At 36.6% G+C, this 17,042-nt stretch overlaps 1 protein-coding gene and 1 long non-coding RNA gene across 4 annotated transcripts; both read left to right on the top strand.

The window, feature by feature from the left end:
• The first annotated feature begins 602 nt into the window (after window positions 1-602).
• LOC110703524 lies at window positions 603-2,865 on the top strand. 3 transcript variants are annotated; one of them, XR_002507692.1, is made up of 3 exons: window positions 603-873; window positions 1,129-1,214; window positions 1,963-2,865. It is a non-coding gene; the product is annotated as an uncharacterized LOC110703524 (long non-coding RNA). The 3 variants fall into 3 exon arrangements; XR_002507693.1 differs by having other exon boundaries at window positions 1,129-2,123; window positions 2,226-2,865; XR_002507691.1 differs by having other exon boundaries at window positions 1,129-2,865.
• A 6,282-nt stretch (window positions 2,866-9,147) lies between these two features.
• On the top strand, window positions 9,148-10,188 carry LOC110703508. The gene has a single exon (XM_021881313.1). It carries the CDS (start codon window positions 9,148-9,150, stop codon window positions 10,186-10,188), a length of 1,041 nt encoding a protein of 346 aa, XP_021737005.1.
• The last annotated feature ends 6,854 nt before the right edge of the window (window positions 10,189-17,042 follow it).

The raw sequence follows: 17,042 nt of genomic DNA, 5'->3' as shown, positions 1-17,042 counted from the left end.
GGGTGAGGTTTCATTAAACAAAAAAGTGATCGTGGTGATTTTTTTTTAGCAAAGAATCGTTTAAAAGGTTTTTTCTTGCAAAATGAGGTGTTTCTGAAAAATTTTCAAGGTTATTATTAGGATTTCACATACTTCTCCTTAACCGTCTCTCCTCTCTCCTCTCATTCTAACTTTCTCTCTCTTCTCCTCACTCAATCTCCGCCATCTTGGTTTGTTTTGAAAATTAAAGAATCCACAAATCTGTAAACAACCCAGCAGCAGCACTTCACCACCCTTCTCAAAATCTTCTTCTTCTTGAACTCCCCCCCTAAAAACCCCTAATTTCCCCTCTTTCTTTGTCCTCCGAATCGCATTAATGGAGGACCCAATTTTGAATGTCGGATGTACGAATTTCGTCTCCCAGAAGTGGATATGGCGGTTATGATATTTTCAAGGCAATTAAATTGGAGAAATCCGCTTCTTCAAGAGAAAGCGAACAAAGCCCTAGTTTCTCTGTCATCCCATTAGCGAAAATGAATAATTATTCTCTTTTTCTTTCTCCTCCATTACCGCCTATTTCAAACCATTGGTTTTCTTCAAGTTTTTCTTTAATGGAGGTTCAATTTAATTTTGTTTTGTTTTGTTTTTTTTTTTTATTTTTTTTATTTGGGGCGTTAATCCAGGTAATTTTTTTAATTCCAGTTTGTGCGGTAGTTGGAATCGTTTTCTCTTTAACTCAATGGTACATTGTTTCACAGGTTAAGCTTTCCCCTGATTATGTGCGTGCTAACAATAATAAGAATGGATACTTTGAGAGTTTGATTGAAGAAGAAGGTCTTAATGACCCAGGCATTATTGCATAATGTACTGAGATCCAGAATGCTATTTCTAAAGGTGACCTAATTTCTCTCTTTTTAGGTTTTATTTTGATTATTTGTTTCTAGGTTCATTTTGATTTTTTTTATTTCTCGGTTTGTTTGATCTAATTTGTGTGACTTGATTTATGGGTTTATGTTAATTTTTCTGGATATTTTGTTGTATACATTAATTGATTTATGGGTTTGTGTTAATTTTGCTAGATATTTATTGTAAAATCGTTGCATCAGGTAGCTTAGCTATCTCCTGTTTTTATCTTCAAATAAATCTCAGGTTCGAGACATCAAAGCCCTATACTTGTTCCACAATCGGCCTGCTTGGCCCTAGTTTGTGACAGCTGCATTTTGTCATGCAAATTGGTAAGGTTCCACAACTATTATGCACTAATGAGTACTTGATCGAGTAGAGTGCAGCGCATAAGAACTATTGCATAAGTTAGGAGAGAGCGCAGCCTCAATTGTATGGTACATCTAAAAGTCCTATTCTCCTAAATTTGCAAATTGCAGCCATTTAAAATTCATATTTTACAAATTGCAGCCATTTTAATTTTTTTTTTGCAAATTGCAGCACAAAAGTTCGTATAAACTGTAAATTCTAGCCCAATTCAATTTTTACATCGATTTACACGTCAAAAAATTTTCGGTTAAGGTTTTAGGGCCATTTTAGCCCTTGTAATTCTGAATTGAGCTCGAAATTAGCAAAAAAAAATAACATAAGTGTCTCGTTTTGTGTAACAAAAATATATCGATTTGTGGGAAACTGTAAAAATGAGACACTTCCATTATTTTTTTGCTAATTCTGAGTTCAATTCAGATCCTTAAGGACTAAAATGGCCTCTAAAACCTTAGATGAAGATTTTTTGACATGTTAACCGATAAAAAAGTTGAATTGGGCTGCAATTTACAATTTATACGAACTTTTGGGCTGCAATCTGCAAAAAAAAATAAAATTAAATGGCTGTACTTTGCAAAATAAGAATTTTAAATGACTGCAATTTGTAAATTTATTCCAAAAAAAAAAAATATTTTGTTCAGGCTCATCAATAGTGCAAAACCCACGTCCTAGTCTTGTCTTTAAGTAAATTTTAGCTGCTGCTGTCATTTGCAGGAACCATGTTTCCAGCAATTTGTTCTTTATTTACATTTTCCGTAAGACAATTTGTTTCTGTTGAATTTGGAATGCGGTCTGAACGCCTCGTTCTTGGATAATATGAAAATTGGAGTGGCTATCCACTATATGTGTAGGGAAGCTCGTGGAAGAGGAAGAAGGTAGCTTTGCATTGTGGCTTTCCACTATAAGATTCTTTTTTCTTAATTGTGAATGTTATGTAACATAATAATTCAAAATGCTTATTGTTTTTTTTTTTTTAGGATCGGGAGGGAAACTCTAACCACTTGAGCTATCCCTCATTATCTCAAAATGCTTATATTGTGGTTATGAACTCTTGGTCTCTTTGTAAACACTACAACTGTCATTGATTAGTGTACTAACTAGCAAATGGTTTCCAATTTACAAGTATAATATTATATTCTTAGGTAAAAGTAATTTCATTATCTTATCTTTTATGAACGTCATTTTGTCATAGATTCTATTAGGAATTTGAATTCAAAGTTCGATCTCAAAATATCAAATATTAAGAAACGGAGGTTGAAATATCTTGTATAAATAAATAAAAAATATAGTTATCCTTGTCTTCCCATGATACTCCAAAATACTGGTCTTGTTCAATAGTCTTTTGGTTGCTTATCAATTGTTTTCCTCTTTCTAGGGTCTGGCACTACCAACAATTATTGGAGGTAACTTGAAGATGGTGTTTGGAGGCAGCCTCGGATTTGAGATCAAAGTTGCAGCTATTTGGAAAAATGGTGGAAGATGTAAACTATTCAACACACTAATTTAGAGGAAAATAATTTAAATCTGATAGTAGTCTTAAGTAAACTTGTATTATTATTAATACAATTGTGCAAGCTAGCTAGCTGTCATGCAGCATGTGCTAGATATTTTTTTTAATTGGGTCTCACAGTATTCGTAACATGCAAAACTTGCCCGGTACAAATAACCCCATTATTCGTAACGGGAAAAACATGTGCCCGTTACGAATAACAAAAGTGTCCGTTACAAATAATAGGCTATTCGTAATTGACACCTAAAAAGCCCAATACTCGTTACGAATAATGGGTTATTCGTAACGGGCTTTTCACCTACCCGTTACGAATAACCTATTATTTGTAACGGAGAGTGCTCGTTATAAATACGAAAGACCATTCTTAACCGCAGCATACGTAACAGCCGTTGCCCGTTACGGATGACCTTTTTTCCACTAGTGTATAATCTTCATTTGTGCAATTTTCAAGAGTTTTAAGGATTTATTGAGGTATAATTTCTCACTTTCTAGTCATTTTCTTCCTCATTTTTGAAGCTTGAAATCCTTGTTTTTGCTTTAATGGTGGAACTCCATTGTTGGTTCTTTTTGATTTTATTTTGTGTTGAATGATGTTATTTTATGATAATTTGAACCTTTTTCATGAAGAATTTGTTTACCTTTCTTGAGTCCTTGAACCACCATTGTTGGATATTTTCTCTCTCATGAGTATATTATATAATAGCTTAATTTCTTTGATAATTCATTGTTTTGGGATTAATTTGCATATAATGATTCATGTCTAGTTACCTCTTAATTTTGCTTCTATATTTATGGCCTAGTTAGTTTATTGTGACCATTTCTTGTTTCATTCTTGATTGGATTATATTTGTGCTTGATTCTTGAGCAATTCTCTTATGCATATTTCTTAAACAAGGATAATAGTTGATGAATTGCTCATGAATTGCTTTGCTTCTTGTAGATGGCTCCTATACGTCGAAAGAATCAAGCTAGAACAACCACAAGTAAATCCCGACACGTTCCACCTCCTCCTGAGGTGGTGGAGACGGATGGCATTGAATTCTCTAACGAAATGCATTGGGATATATTCATTCAACTAACAAAGAGGAAGCTTAAATCCACAAGGTTCTATGATCAAGCAACTACCAAATTGCTTGGAATTGATTATGATGTCTGTCGCCTTGCCAAGAATCTCGGTCTTTTGGATTTCTTGAACTTGAGTGCACCTACGTATGCTAGGGTGACATATGAGTTTCTCTCGTTCCTTGTGGTTGTCCGTGGTAATGGTGATTCTTCAAGGACGTTGACTTTTCAATTGTTTAACAATGACTATCAGTTATCGGAGTCTTAACTTTGCTCATACTTCTGACTTCCTTGGGCCATTGATGAAGATCATATTGTCTAACCGACAAATGTTAAGATGACTAGTGATCATGAGCATGATGAGCTCAAGTGGTGGCGACAAATCTCGGATGAAGGGAGATATGAACCTCAAACTTCAAAGTCTACATCAATCATCCATCCGGCTATGAGATACTTCAATTGTATTCTCACCTATGCCCGATGCTCTAAAGACCCATTGGGAGCCATTTCCCGTGAGCAAATATGTTGGCTTTGGATAGCCGATCGAGAACCACAAGAGCTTGAGCTTGTTGATTTCACTCAACATTTGATCAACCAATTTATAGACATTCAAGATGGTCTTTCACTTTTGAGAAGCATTCAAAATGAGGGCATGATCTCCATTCTTTCCCTATGCCTTAATGATTCATAAAAGGATTTTCTTTGTGAACTTCCGCCAACAGTACTTCCTTGGGAGAAGATGCCTTCCCACTTCCTCAACATCTTTGCTCTTGTAAGCCAAAAGTTTATCAATCGAACCAAGATCCAAGATATTTTCATTTGTAATGTCTCTCGTTTAAAGGATTGGTTCTTAATCCTAGCAAGGAAGCAACCGACCGTAAGATGAAGAAAAATTCATTTACTTGGAAACCTCCAAAGTGTAACATCGATTCATCTCTTTGGCAGAAGACTAACCATACAAGAACCGCTTCCAATGATGCTATCTCAATGGATTTTCAAGCATTTCCCCTGATTGAACGGGGAGGTACTCCTATCCCTCCTGCCACTTCTTCTACTACACTTGAATTATCCACTTTGTATGCCAAGACAGATTTCATTGCTAATGTCTTTTATTACATGCCTTTAGGGCGGGATTTATCTCTTTGTTATGATTTCCATGCTAGTCGAGTGTATGATTTCCATGTGAGGAGGGGGGAGGATTGAACCTTACTTGAACTATCCATACCTCCCGGTCCAACAAGGACCTATCCCTCAATGGGAACCCTTTTACCCATCCATTGGACCTAAACCTTGTTACCCCTATTAGGATGGTCCACAAATCCATCCTAGTGCTATTGTTGGCATCTCCCTGGCCGCTTACGATTATAGGCAGCTCGGTGGATGCGACTTTACTTATGATCTCGCGAATCTTATGCCTTTCCCAAACCCCGAGAGTTTTGGTATGTAAGGATTGTCGCGCAAGCCAATCCTTGATGATTGGTCTCATTTCTTCGCGATAGATCCTGCTAGGATGTAGGGGAGGTTAAGGGGAATGGCCACTATGGAGGTGAGTTAAATAACTAGCTCAAGTCATGTTTTAGAGACCGGTGAGGGGAGTTCCCACTCTACCCCTTACCATAGTGCGGAGTGACACCATCGTGTCTACCACCCTTTCTTATGTGCTTTATATGTTGCTCTCTTTTTGCCTGTGTGTTATTAGTATTAGAGTTTGGGGGGTAGTTCATTTCAAACTTGGGGGTGACTTATGTTGTTTTTTGTGCTTCACCGTTCCCCCCTTCGCTTTTATAGTTCACTCCGGGTCTCTTTTGCTTGTTGGTATTGATCACTGTTTTTCTCTTGCTTCACTAGTAGAAAAAGGCTCATTTGCGTCACCATATTTGCGTCACTCATTTTAAAGAACGAAGCAAATGTGTATTTTTACCATCCTTTAAAGTTATTTGCGTCGCTTATTATTAAAGAAGCGACGCAAAAAACAAGTGTATGTTAGCTTTCTATCATTTGCGTCGCTCTTATTTATTGAAGCGACCCGCAAATAATAAACTTATTTGCGTCACTCATTTACTGACAAGCGACGCAAATAAGGCAGTGAATAAATTGCGTCACTCTTTTAATAAATGAGCGACGCAAATAACAAATTTTCAGCATTTCAGATTTTGTTATTTGCGTCGCATTTTTATTATAAAGTGACGCATATAAATATTTTGTACTTTAGGTTATTCATTCTGCGCTTTTTTGACCTTAGCTTTTCACGCCTACCTTTCACTAATTCACTAAACATAAAGAAAAAAACAGAGTTGCTTCTACAGAAAACTACAATTCGACCCTTCAATCCAACAAATTCGCCCAAAAAACACCCACAAATTCGCCCAAAAAACTGCAATTCCCCAGCAAATTCAACATCCAAAATTGCAATAAAGTTCAACACCCATAATCGGCAGCAAATCCGAGCAATTTCGAGAAAAAATTTAGACCAAAAACCCTAATTAATTCGAACCCTTAAACCCCAGAAAAATTGATTATTTTCGACCAAAAATCCCCCATTTCGAGCAAAAAATGTACTCAAATCCATACGAATTCGAACACTAGAAACCCCAAAAAATTCAATTAAAAATCCTGCTGAAAAAATTCGAGCAATAACTGAAATTTTCGAGTGGAAAAATCGCTTAATTTCGCCCCCAAAAACCCGAGGAAGTTCAAGCAAATTACAGCAATGTTGAATTTTTGAATTTTCGAGTGGAAAAATCGCTTAATTTCGCCCCCAAAAATCGATTTCGGCTCGACATTGTTGAATTTTTGAAATCAATTTCACCTATGGTAAGATTGCTTCTATTTATGTTCAATCTTTTCATGGTAGATAGAATGTAGCATTTAACTTGAACAATGACTTAGTTTAATTTCAGGTTTAGTGTTAGTTCACTAATTAGAATTTATATGGAGATTTAATTGAATTTTTATAATTTTCAGTCATTGAATTTTCATTTGAGCATATTGCATACTTGTGAATTTCAGTCATTGAATTTTTGAAGTCAATTTTCATCTGAGCATATTGCATAGTCATTGAATTTATATGGCTGTTTTGCAATATACTACTGGTTTCTTGTTTGCATCTTTGAACATTCTGTAGAATAGCATAGTCATTTGAGCATATTGCATAGTCCCTGAAAACGGATATGTACCATACCGGCATACCCAAGCCTAAATAGCATAGTCAATAACGCATGAATAAATTGTTAACTTTGCAATTTAAGCCAGTAGTAACTTTTAAAAACTAAATAACCGAGAAGGCGTTGCATGATAAGCCAGGCCTCTAGCTTATGTCCTAATAGAGAAGTGATATTGTAATTGGAATGCTAGGCTTAATCATCTGGGATCTTTTCTATATTATGTACGGTATAATTATGGAGCAAATATTGAACTTGTTCTCTTTGGGTCTTTGACCTTTAGAAGTAGGCGAATACTTGTGAAGGTATCACAGCCTCACATCAGCCTTAGTTTTTCTCTGGCGTGTAGGAAATTGTCTTTTACTTTCTCTATGTAGTTTAGTTAAGTAAGGAGCTTATTATTACTTCATGTTATTGGAGTAGGAGTGCAGTCAACTTGACATAGTTGTTCACCTGCAAAGCCTACTTTTATGCGATCTGTTCTTCCACCCAGTGAAATACTATTGCACTGTTCAAAGCCTGGATACAATTTGCGGTAAAAGTTTTTTGGGGCTTTTTTTATTTTGAAATACCATGGTTTCTTTGAAGTTTCAAACTTCAAACTAAAGTAATTTAATAGATTGTGTTCTTTTACTATGCATAATTGTTAGTGCTCCATTTTTTCTGCAAATTTGTTTGCATTTAGTCTGTAGATTTTTACAGTTGCTGTTTTGCAATATACTACTGGTTGACATCTATGATTCTTTGAATGTCTTATTAAAATTATTTTTTATCATTTAATTTTTTTGTAGGCATCATCATAATGGGCGATGGGAAGCACGAATTGGGCGCGTTTATGAGAACAAGTACCTCTACTAAGGCACTTTCACTAATGTCCTGAACTCTGTTTCTCTCGTGGTCAGACAAAGTGATTATCATAATCACAGGGACAAAGATACTTAATATTTGGACTGACCCTTTTGGTTTGGTCACTTTATGTGAGAATCATATATAGTATATGTTGTATGTATTCCTGTCCACTATAAACAATAAGATATAAAGGAAAGGGGGTGAGTACGGTACCAGTAGATCTGCCATTAATTAAAAAATTGCTCCTACGGACTCACATGGCGTCACGTGAGTCAAATATTGTGAATACCTCTTAGGAATGGGTTGCTTGATCTGATATTATGAAGAAAATTATTAGTATGATTAATTAATTAGGTAGGGTTTTGGTGAAAATTATGATCCACTAAGATTCCTGCTCTTTGCTTGAACCCCATCACACCTGACTATTACATATGTAGTTATGCACCCCCACCTTTACTTATAAAGATATGTAATAAAGTCAAATTTGATCAGAAAAGAAAACAAAAAGAGGATTAAAGAATAGAATCAATGCCGAATAACAACTTTTATGTCACATGGCAGATTAAGTTGAATCAACTATGTTGGTTTAATATATGTAATTTTTTATGGCAGATTCTTAATTATGCGGAAGTGAATTCCACAAGTTGCTCGAGGTTCTGGTTGTGGACAAACGATTAAGGCGGTAGTACGCATACGAGATTGTCTTCACTTGTGGTATATATATCTGAACCATTCTTTGCAATATTAACTTATTTGTTCTTGTTGGTATAATGATTGTGAATTGTATGAGATTTTTAATTGTGATATAATTGATTGGAATTGCAATAATACTTGCATCATTGGCTTAGATACCCTTTCAGGGCTTACTCATTAGGAGTAAGTCTTGAATAGTCCCCGATTTGGGACTGTTCTTGAATGTTCTATCTCATTTAGGTGATAACTACTTGAATTGTTTTGGGTCTAAGAAGATCATGGTTCACTATTTCCCGATTGTTCTCTGGGTGCATATGTTGATAGCCGATTATCTACATTGTGTGCTTCGAGAACTATAGGGAAATGCTGCCGGATTTTCTTTGGATCAAACTTTACAAGTAGTTATTAGTGAGATAGGACATTCAAGAATGGGTTAGGTTGGAGTGATAAGGACCTTATTGGATCATCCGGAGTTGCATTTACATGATATAAACTTTGAATGAAAATGTTTGATGCCTTATATTCTTGTTTATAGTTAAGGAGCTATATATGTTACAAAATATACAAATTATCTTAAAATTAATTTTGTTATTCAGTGGTTGAAAATGGATCGAAGTTGGATGTATGGTAAACGAAATTGTACAAGTTTTTTTACGAGGAATTGAAGAGTTTATCACTGTTGCCTTAAAACACCAAACAGAGAATGAATCAAAGATTATTCTTTGTCCTTGTTGTGACTGTAATAATTCGAGGGGATATCGTGATATAGTTGATATTAAAGATCATTTAATTCGTCGTGGGTTTAAAGAAAACTACACGAGGTGGACATGGCATGGTGAGAGCATATATATTGAGGCAAGTTCTAGTTATTGTCCAAGGGAAGATGAGAATCATTGTGATGATGATAATGAACACCAAGGTGAGGATATCGATACTACTGATGATATTGGTGTTGAAAGTGAGAGTGAAGTGGAGAAGGACAGGATAGATGAAATGATGCATGATGTTGAAGACCATTTCACAGAGTGTCCTCAGACATATGATAGTATTTTGAGAGCTGCTGAAACCCCGTTATATCCTGGTTTTACAAAGTTCACTAAACTTGGTGCTATTATGAAGTTATTCAACTTAAAGGCGAGCAATTGTTGGACCGACAAGGGTTTTACGCAGTTGTTAGAAGCCTTAGTAGAAATGTTTCCCGACGGGAATGAACTTCTAAACTCCACCTATGAGGCCAAGAAACTTATGTGCCCCTTGGGTATGGAGTATGAGAAGATACATGCTTGTCCCAATGAATGTGTGTTGTATCGAAATGAGTATGCTGATTTGCATGAGTGTCCAAGGTGTAGAGTTTCTCGTTACAAGATGAATGATACTGGTGAGATGTGTAAGAAAGGGTCTCCGACTAAGGTATTATGGTATCTTCCAATTATACCGAGATTTAGGAGACTCTTCTCGGATGAAAAAACTGCAAAATTATTGAGGTGGCATGCTGATGGGAGGAAGAAAGATGGGTTAATGAGGCATCCTGCTGATTCCCCGCAATGGAGGAACATTGATCGAAAGTTCAAGGACTTTGGTGAAGAAGATCGAAATCTTAGGCTTGGTCTTAGTACAGATGGAATGAACCCATTTGGGACACTAAGTACCCAATATAGCACCTGACCGGTTCTTCTAACTATCTACAATTTGCCTCCTTGGTTATGCATGAAGTCTAGATACATTATATTGTCCCTTCTAATATCTGGGCTTAAACAACCTGGAAATGACATTGATGTGTATCTAGCGCCTCTCATTGAAGATTTGAAATTGTTGTGGAATGAAGGTGTCCAAATGTTTGATGCATATAGTAAAACCAATTTCACTTTACGTGCCATGATTTTTTGTACGATAAATGACTTCCCAGCTTATGGGAATTTGTCGGGGTACACTGTGAAGGGAAGAACTCCTTGCCCCATTTGTGAAGATGATTTGGAGCCATTGCGCCTATACAATTGTGGCAAGCATGTATACATGGATAATCAAAGACATCTTCCAGAAGACCACCCTTTTCAATTCAATAAGGATGCTTTTAATGGAAAAGTGGAGTTGAGAGAAGCTCGTGGCCCTTTACGTGCAAGTGAGGTTTATCAGCGGGTCAAAGACATTGAGAATGAGTTTGGTAAGCCTTACAAAAGCAAATCAACTGGGGATTACAAGAAGAAGTCTGAGCTATTGTCTCTTCCATATTGGAGACATTTGGAAGTTAGACATTGTCTAGATGTAATGCATATTGAGAAAAATATATGTGATGCCATTGTGGGAACTTTATTAAACATGCCAGGAAAGACAAAGGATGGAGTTAAAGTAAGAAAAGACATGGCTGCTATGGGTCGTTCAGAGTTGGCACCCGAATCTCAAGGAAAACGCTGGTATCTTCCCCCAACTTGCTTTACCTTGTCTAAAAAGGAAAAAACTAGCTTATGTGAGTCATTGCATGGTTTAAAGGTCCCGGCTGGATTTTCTATTAATTTTCGTAGACTTGTGTCAATGTCTGAAATTGGGTGGCATGAAATCTCATGATTTTCATGTCTTGATGCAACAATTATTACCAGTTGCCATTCGAGGAATTTTGCCACCTCAAGTGAGGTATACAATTACAAGATTATGTGTCTTTTTTAACACTATCTGTAGCAAGGTTATAAATCCAAGTATTTTAGATGACTTGCAAGCAGATATACTTGAGACAATGTGTCGATTTGAAATGTATTTTCCCCCATCTTTTTTTGACGTGATGCCTCATTTGGTTATTCATCTTGTACGTGAAATTAAACTTTGTGGACCAGTGTGTATGAGATACATGTATCCTTTTGAACGAGAAATGGGTGACTTAAAGGGAAAAGTCATGAATCCGGCCAAACCTGAAGCTAGTATTGTACAACGAACAGTTGCTGAGGAAGTGGCAGCATGGGTTGCTCAATATCTTGCACGTTCACAGAAAATTGGGTTGCCAAAGTCTCGACACGATGGGAGGCTTGGAGGTCAAGGTACTATTGGCAGGAAAAAGGATATCCATGGGCTTTGAAATGAAAAATAAGGCCGAGCTTTTTGTGTTGCAAAATCTTAGTGAGGTTCACCCTTACTTGGACGAGCACATGCTTTTTCTTAAAAATAAATATCCTTCCAAAAGTGATCTTCAGCTGATAAAGGAGCATAATTGTTCATTCGTTACATGGTTCAAGGAACGAGTGATGTCCCAACTATCCACCACACCTAACGATATATCTGACACATTGAGATGGTTGGCATATGGTGCTAAATGTCAAGTCATGTCATATGAGGGATACGACATCAATGGGTATTCGTTTTACACTAGCCGACAAGATGATAAGTCAACAATGCAACACAGTGGTGTTAAAGTAGTAGGTTTGTCATCTGAGTATGTTAGTGCACATGATAAAACACTTGTGGATAAGAAGAAATTTTATTATGGAATCATTGAAGAAATAATAGAGCTGGATTATGTTTATTTCAAGATTCCTCTATTTCGATGTAAGTGGGCTGATAGTAGCCGTGGTGTAAAAAAAGATGAACAAGGGAATTTAACCCTTGTAAATCTTGGTCGACGAGGGCATCTAGCTGATCCATTTATATTAGCTTCACAAGCAAAACAAGTTTTTTACATGGCTGACCTAGCTGATTGTAAGTGGTCAGTTGTTTTAGAAGGTAAAAGAAGGATACTTGGCATTGAAGATGTGGTGGACGAGGAAGAATAAGATGAGCAATTTAATGAGTCACCACCTTCCGTTTGGAGCATCCCTCCAATAGTCGATGATTTTGACACAACGTTGAAACGAAAAGATCATAATGAAGGATTTTGCTTTGGAAAACTTGTCTCAGAAGTGTGGGTGTTTGAATAGTTTGTTATCTTCATTACCCGAAGGTGAAACTACTAAGGTTAAGGCTGATTCTTGGACCTTTAGTTAAGAAGACAGTAAGGACATCATTATCAAACGTGAAGATGTCAATCAACTTCTCACAGGAGCTTGGCTGAATATTTCAGTTTTGCAAGTTTTTATGATGTAAGAGTCATTGGGTTCTTTTGGTCTTATGCATGGCTAAGCGTGAAGTCATCATCTTTGATTCTTTGAGTCAGAAGCGAAATTTAGCAATTAAGTTTGCAATGACAAAGTAAGTCTAGTTTATTATTAATGTCATGATTTTATGTGTGTAAGGGTAATATATATGCCATTTGTTTCAAATGTGTAGTGCTTTTCGAAGTTTTAAGGCATTAAGTGGACAATCTAGGGGAAGTAAATTGACATGGCATTTGGGACAGGTTACCTTAATTTCTTACCCTAACTTTTAGTTTCTTAATAATTGAAGTATAGCAATTTAGTTCAACTTACAAATATATTACATGTAGTGTCCTCAACAATTGGGTGAACGTGAGTGTGGCTACTACGTCATGCGTTATATGTACGAAATGAAAGGAATGGTGTCCTTCGAACAAGTGTATTATTCTGATAGCGGGTTCAGAATTATTAGAAAGCTAATATATTCAGTAAGGTCAAGTGATCGGAATGCCTGGGTGGAGGCCGCTTCCGATCAGTAATATTAATATAATTAATATTACAGCTTAATCTTGACTGAACCCTTCGGGTCACACCCAAGCAAAATATACGAACCAACTCGACGAATTAATTCGGAAGAAATTAATTCGTCGCCTGAGTGTTAAACATTTAGACGTCGGAAATTCGAGCTTGGAGCGTCAAAATCGAGCGTCGGAGAATCTCAAATGTCGAGCCAAAATTTAGGATTTGGCGAGACGGGAAAATGCATCAAGTAACAAGTAAAATCCTAGCCACGCAAAAGGCTAGGAATGCGTGCCCAATAGGAGCATGCCACGTGGCAGCACACGTGGCCGCCAAGTGGCAGCAGCCACGTTGGCAGCCGCCACATTGGCAGCCACCTAGTGGCAGCCACCAAGTGGCAGCCACCAAGTGACAGCGTGCCACGTGGCAGCCACCAAGTGACAGCGTGCCACGTGGCAGCGCGCCACGGTGGCGACACATGTGGCAATGACCGTGGACCCGGGTTGATGGGTCATGGACACGGGCCAAAATAAAATGGGCCAACCGAACCCAACTTGGGGCTCAAGGTTGGGTGACACATGGTTAGTTCACATTGCATGTGAAATGCCTTGGGGACCAAGTGAGAAAGTGGTCCACACCTAACCATGTGACACTTGTTACTTGTTCCTTTATTTAACTAAGGGTTGAATTCACCAATCTTTCCATGTGGGATCTTTTTATGAAAAGTCCCACATTGAAAGATGAGTGAAATTCACAAGGCATACTTCCTTATAAATAGTCATGGAATGGCTTGAGAATTCTTTGCTTGAGTGGGAGTTAAAAAGAGCATTCCATAATTTTGGGAAAACTCTTAAACTCATATAACACTCGGGTTTTGGTCAGATCTCGCTAACCCCCAGGTAGTAAACCTTAAAGTTGTGTTCGCCTTTTTGTGGGTGGATACCGTCGGAGGCGCGACGCTTGACGTGCTCGTAGCTTTCAAGTAAGAGCCCCGGTTTTTGGGCAAAGCTCGCTTCGAGGGTAAGATTCGTAATCTTTTCTTTGTGATTATTTATTTATGCTTTATGATTTTAATTATTGCGAGTGGTTCCTCGGGTAGGGGTTTGTTTCCGCGGTGAGTCGGACTCACTAAACCCCAACACGGAATACTTGAACATCACCATAGCAGTGAAGATCTTATTCAGGTGTGAGTTGTCAAATATTTCATTTTTGTTTGATAAATACAATTTGATGTTAGCTACAATCTTGAATTAAAACTTTCCTCTTGTATATTTGTTGTGTTGATAGTATTTTTCAAGAACTACACCGTACACAGAGGAGGAGATAAATGAGATTCGAGATATTTGGGCAGAGTATTTTATATGTAATGTTGAACTTTAGATTTACCACTTAGCGCATGTTTGACTCTTGTTTTGGATTATAGGCTTGAAATGAAGTAATTTGGTTAATTGGTGTTGGGATGATGAGTATAATGTCTATGATATTGAGATGTAAATTATTGGACATGTTGTTAATATAATGCCGTCATTCCCAATTTTATGGGTAGGCCAAATTACAAAGGAGACTCTGCCGACCTTTACAATTGAATTCAATAATATTGCATTTTAATTTCAATTATATTAGCATTAGCATATTACTTTATACCTAGGAAAACAGGTACTACAAACATATACAAGGCAATTATTATATTATAATTAAAAAAAAAAATTCACCTCATTTGTGTCACTCATTAAACAAACAAGTGACACAAATACAACAGTTTTGTATTGTCTACTCAGTCATTTGCGTCACTCCTATATAAACAAGTGACGCAAATAACAAAAAATAAGTTTATTGGAAGAGTCATTTACGTCGCTTGTTTATAAAGGAGCGACGCAAATAACAAAAAAAGTTTATCTGAAGAGTCATTTGCGTCGCTTGTTTATAAAGGAGCGACGCAAATGACTAAAAATAAGTTTATCAGAAAAGTCATTTGCGTCGCTCTTTTATAAAGGAGTGACGCAAATAACAAAAAATAAGCTTATCAGAAGAGTTATTTGCGTCGCTCCTTTATTAAAGAGTTACGCAAATAACAAAAAATAAGTTTATCAGAAGAGTCATTTACGTCGCTTATTTATAAAGGAGCGACGCAAATGACAAAAAATAAGTTTATTAAAAAAGTGATTTGCGTCGCTCCTTTATAAAGGAGCGACGTAAATGACTCTTATTTGCGTCGCGCCTAGGAGCGACGCAAATGACTTAAAAGTCATTTGCGTCTCTCATAGAAGCGACGCAAATACACTATAAATGAGCGACGCAAATAAGCCTTTTTCTACTAGTGCTTCTCTGATATTTTGTATGGATGATGATGTTTCTCTTACAAATGGTTTCTCTTTTCCAGTTCCTGGTATTTTTTCTTGTTTCCCTGACTAATGTATGATGTGTTTCCCTACTTCCTGATGACTATGCTTCCTGATGATTGTCTGTTGTATTGCTTCCTGATTATGTTTCCTAATATCGCTTCCTGATTCTGTTCCTGATGTACTATGGTTATCCTGCATTCATGTATCCCTCTTGAGTCCCTGTATCTCTTTTATTTCTTTCTTTTATCTTGAAGTTTCTAAAATTTTTCTTTGTATATGGTCTATTTTCTTTCTCACCTTGCCTCGTAGTTTGTGCTATGGTTATTGATGCTTCATGAAGGTGATTGTTCTTTCGACTTACTTGTTATAGCATAGCTTGGATTCCCAGTTAGATCCTTCTTATATTATTTCTTTTACTTATTTACTTTTCTTGAATGCTTTGTTTAGGTTTAGATTAGGAGAAGTTGAACGGTTCGAGGTTGTTTACATTTAACACCTTAGCGTATTTGGGGACATTGGCGTTGTATCCGAATGTCCATTTCTTTGTCGATTGGGATATACGTGTTAACTTGCTTCCTTGTGACTTTTTATTTCTCCTTTGTTTTTCTTTCTTTCTTTTTCATTTCCTTTTCCTCGTTTTCTATTCTGAAAATTTGAATTTCATTAAAAAAATAATAAAAAAAAACAACATACTTTTTGAGGCATTGCTTTTCTTTATTAATCGTTTTGCTTATGATTTGGACTTAGTACCACATGGACTTGCACTTTTGGATATCACTTTTCCTAAGGATAATAATTCGCACGGTTTGGGAGTATCTTTGGTTGACTCTAGGATAGAGCATGCTAAGGTACTCGTTTAGAACTCTTGGGACCTTGAAGCCGGATTCTATTATTTTTGAAAATTTGCAATTGCTCCCCTTGGGTTTTCTATATCTTTATTTTGGGTTTCCATTTGCCTACTTGCTAACCATTTGAGCCATTTACCCTTCTTTTCAAGCAACATCTTTAGAGCTTGGGCCTTTTGTTTCATTTTTTGTCCTATATTTGGTTTTTGTGAAGAAATTGGTCTCTTCTGTTGGAGTTTTGGTGGATGAGATTGATTGTATGGTTCTTTTATAATGAAATCAAGTTTGCATTGTAAATGTTTTGTGAATAAAAAGCAAATGCAAATATTGAAAAAGCTGCCCATAGTTAAAATAGGCGAGGACAATAAAGTGAAATGCAAATGAAAAAATGAGAAAAAGCAAAGCACATTCTAAAGCTTCGGAAAAAATTGAAAAAAAAGTGAAAAATGAAAAAGTTCATAAATATTTTGATGTAGGTTTCTTTATCCCTTATTCAAGCATTGAGGACAATGCTTTGTTCATGCTTGGGGGGAAGCGTTGTACACTTTTTGTACATATGTTTGTGATTCTTAACTTTGAATAAGCTTGGGGTGATGTGATTTTGTTTGGTGTTTACTTGGTTTTGGTGTTGAGATTTGGCCAATCTTTGCTTCACGATTTGGGTATACCACCAAATTTCAAATTTTAGACTACCCTTACCCTTCTAGCCTTTACATTACAACCTTTTCCAAGACCTTTTGACCTTTGTGGTTGAGTCA

Source organism: Chenopodium quinoa, unplaced genomic scaffold, assembly GCF_001683475.1.
Source record: "Chenopodium quinoa cultivar QQ74 unplaced genomic scaffold, ASM168347v1, whole genome shotgun sequence".
In the NCBI taxonomy this organism is placed as follows: Eukaryota; Viridiplantae; Streptophyta; class Magnoliopsida; order Caryophyllales; family Amaranthaceae; genus Chenopodium; species Chenopodium quinoa.
This window is presented reverse-complemented; position numbering and strand designations above follow the sequence as displayed.

Bases quoted from the DNA above. Each gene is read 5' to 3' on its own strand.
- LOC110703508 (XM_021881313.1), top strand. From the start codon at position 9,148: ATGGTAAACGAAATTGTACAAGTTTTTTTACGAGGAATTGAAGAGTTT.